This window comes from Acyrthosiphon pisum, chromosome A1 (genome assembly GCF_005508785.2).
Source record: "Acyrthosiphon pisum isolate AL4f chromosome A1, pea_aphid_22Mar2018_4r6ur, whole genome shotgun sequence".
Lineage (NCBI taxonomy): Eukaryota > Metazoa > Arthropoda > Insecta > Hemiptera > Aphididae > Acyrthosiphon > Acyrthosiphon pisum.
Window position 1 is genome coordinate 98,113,250 of NC_042494.1, and position 2,909 is coordinate 98,116,158.

General features: G+C 26.9%; 1 protein-coding gene across 1 annotated transcript in view; it reads right to left on the reverse strand.

Moving 5' to 3' along the window:
• Nucleotides 1-2,909, reverse strand: part of LOC100161344 — a 44,422-nt gene that overhangs the window by 10,065 nt on the left and 31,448 nt on the right. The window contains exons 3-8 of the mRNA XM_001942624.5: nt 2,176-2,280; nt 1,955-2,060; nt 1,723-1,856; nt 615-773; nt 350-481; nt 132-283 (exon numbers count right to left, since the gene is read on the reverse strand). Of these exons, the coding sequence (XP_001942659.2) occupies nt 132-283; nt 350-481; nt 615-773; nt 1,723-1,856; nt 1,955-2,060; nt 2,176-2,280 (788 nt within the window). The remainder of the gene's footprint in view (nt 1-131; nt 284-349; nt 482-614; nt 774-1,722; nt 1,857-1,954; nt 2,061-2,175; nt 2,281-2,909) is intronic.

Below are 2,909 nucleotides of genomic sequence, written 5' to 3' on the forward strand. Positions count from 1 at the left end.
CCACCCCCCCCCCGTAATACGCCACTGAACCTAACCAAACTAACCTATAGAGAGCGCAAACAGTACAACAAATAAAATTTTTTTGACGTTTGTAAGTATATTGATTAATAATTGTTATATGATTTACTTACAATTATGTATTTCTTAGGAGTAACGTTGTCTTGAACAAAAGATGTTTGCGTTGATTTTTTCATCAATGACGATGTAATTTTATCGTCTGAAGATAATAAATATATAGCGAAGTCAAAACCTTTAACCAAATCTGTTTGTGTTTTGATTAAGTCTGGAAGAACGAAGTAAATTAAAATAAAATATTATAATATGTATGAAAATGAACGAACAAATTTACCTTCATCAAAATCGATGTGATATTTCTTAGTTATATAATTATCACGATGTTCCATATTTTCCACCAAGTATTGGGCATTTTCTTTGTTCGCTTCGTCGTAAAATACTATTACATTATGTATAGTCTTCTCCGCTGTAAACATCGTAAATAAAAAACACACACGTAAACCACATGTAAATAATTATAGAAATAAAAAAAAGTAGTGAAACATATTATATTGTCGTATTTTATTGTTCTTATAAATATTGTTTTAAAAAAACCTTACATAGCGCATATTTATCACTTTCTAATTTTTTCTTCATTTTTTGATACGTCAAGTAGAACCACCGGCGTTTCCAAACGATCAAAATTATCGCAATCATAACAAAAATGGTCAATTTAAGGTCTCTTTGCACTTTTTTAACGGATTGTTCGAAGTTAAACACTAAAAAATAAACAACAAAACATATATTATTGACAAGCGATCCAACTGTAATATATACAATTATGTAATGTTTAAATATTTAAAATTTAAAATTAACCATCATCAGTTTGACGTATTGTGGTTAAAAAAAAATATTGCTTATGTCACATAAACTACAAATATTTAATATAATATGTTACAATTTCCCCATATGTTATGTAATAGTCACAGGATACAATATTTGTATATATATATGTATATATTACTTATAAGATAAATAATAATATTTATTTATTTTATTTATTTTTTTAGATTCTGAACGGAGCGATGAATGTATTGATTTTACATTGGAGTGTGTTTTTTAAATTTTTTATTTGTGTCTGTGTAGTGAGTTGGTACACGATAAGTAGTGGAAATAATGCTTCGATTTTCAACTTCAGTATCTTGTTGGGAAAATGTATCTAGTTGGTACAATTCCCAGTAATTTTCTAAAGCGCCGGAAAAAACAAAAACAAAAATCGGTTTTCGACAAAATCAATTTTGGTTTTTGGTGTAACTCTTAAACAAATTACCGTATATACATGAATTTTTTCACTGAAAGTTTATATTAGAATTTTCTATACTGGCAAATAACTGTCTCCGCTTAAAATCATTTTTCGTATACAATAATGATATAATTATATCGTTGAATTCAAATTTAACAACACATACATTTACAGTCACCCACTTGTAAATTACTGTATGGTAGAGCGACTTCCACTTACCCGCCCTTTTTTCTTTTTTCATATTTATTAAAAATTAAAAAACGGTTCACTGACCGTTTGGGATGTATGATAAGATTATAGGTACTATACCTATGTCAAATTTTGAATATGTTCTTGTAATATTATATTAGGTACATTAAATTTGTTAGTACTAACTACTAACTATTAGCTGCAGACAGTCAAATACAAACAATAATACAACTCACCCGGTTTTGTGATGTTAGTAAACTGTTGCACAATTTGGTCATCAGTATTGCTGATGGAGCACATATACAGTCCATAGTCAGTCTCTTGAATTTTGTTTATGAATAGGAATGCTCCCAATACTTGGTCATTTTCCCTATAAGAATATACAAACATTAAAACCACGCATAATTTCTGCGAATATTAAGTTTGCTGATTTTGTTTTTAAGTATGATATTTAATATTATATGATACCTAATCACTTCTTTTATTCTATATTTTTCGTTTGAAACAATTGTCTGATTTTCACCAATTTTCTTCCACGTTATTGTGTTGACGGCATCTGGAAGACCGACTTTACCTGCATCAATAGTATTTCAGAATTTATTAAATAATTTTTTGTCACGATAATTTATAAACAGAAGATAATAAACTAGTATGTTGCATAATAGATGAACAATCGTTGATATATTTACCTACGAAACCCTCGCAGTACAGTCTGACAAATTCTCCTGGTAGTGCATAGTGTATTTTAACCATTTCATACGTAGGCAGAGGGTCTTCCCAATAAGACTTAACATCTATAAAATATAATAATTCATATTACCGTGTGGACATAATATTATAAGATCACATATTAAAAATATATTAGAATCATGTTCCATTGAAAGATTTTAATGAGCAAGTTCAAGACATTCCGATATGTTGTACAATAAATTATAATTTTTTCAATTTTTTTCTTTAAATGTTGATAAACATTTGTTATTCAGTCAAAAAACTAAAACATTTAATATGACTATACGAGGTTCCTTTTATGTTTTTAGATTGGAATAAAAACAACATTTGCGTAAATCTTAATACAACGTAGTCATAATAATTTTATGAGCATTTAACGAAAGAATTCGTCAAAAAATTTCCGTTTTTCCCAATATTTTTAATTATTATGAAACGTACTGGGGAAAAATATATAACTTAGTATGTAGTAAATAATAAATATTTATTTATTTATTTAATATAAACGGACGTCAGTCCTAAAACATAATAATATTAACATTATGTTACACATTGATACGAAAAACAATAATTTATAGTTAAATATTGTATACTTAAAATTAGAGAATGATTGAAATAATAATGCTAAAGTATAGATATAGAATACAAATCAAATATACAAATTATTATTCAAATATAATCAAAGACAAAAGTATTA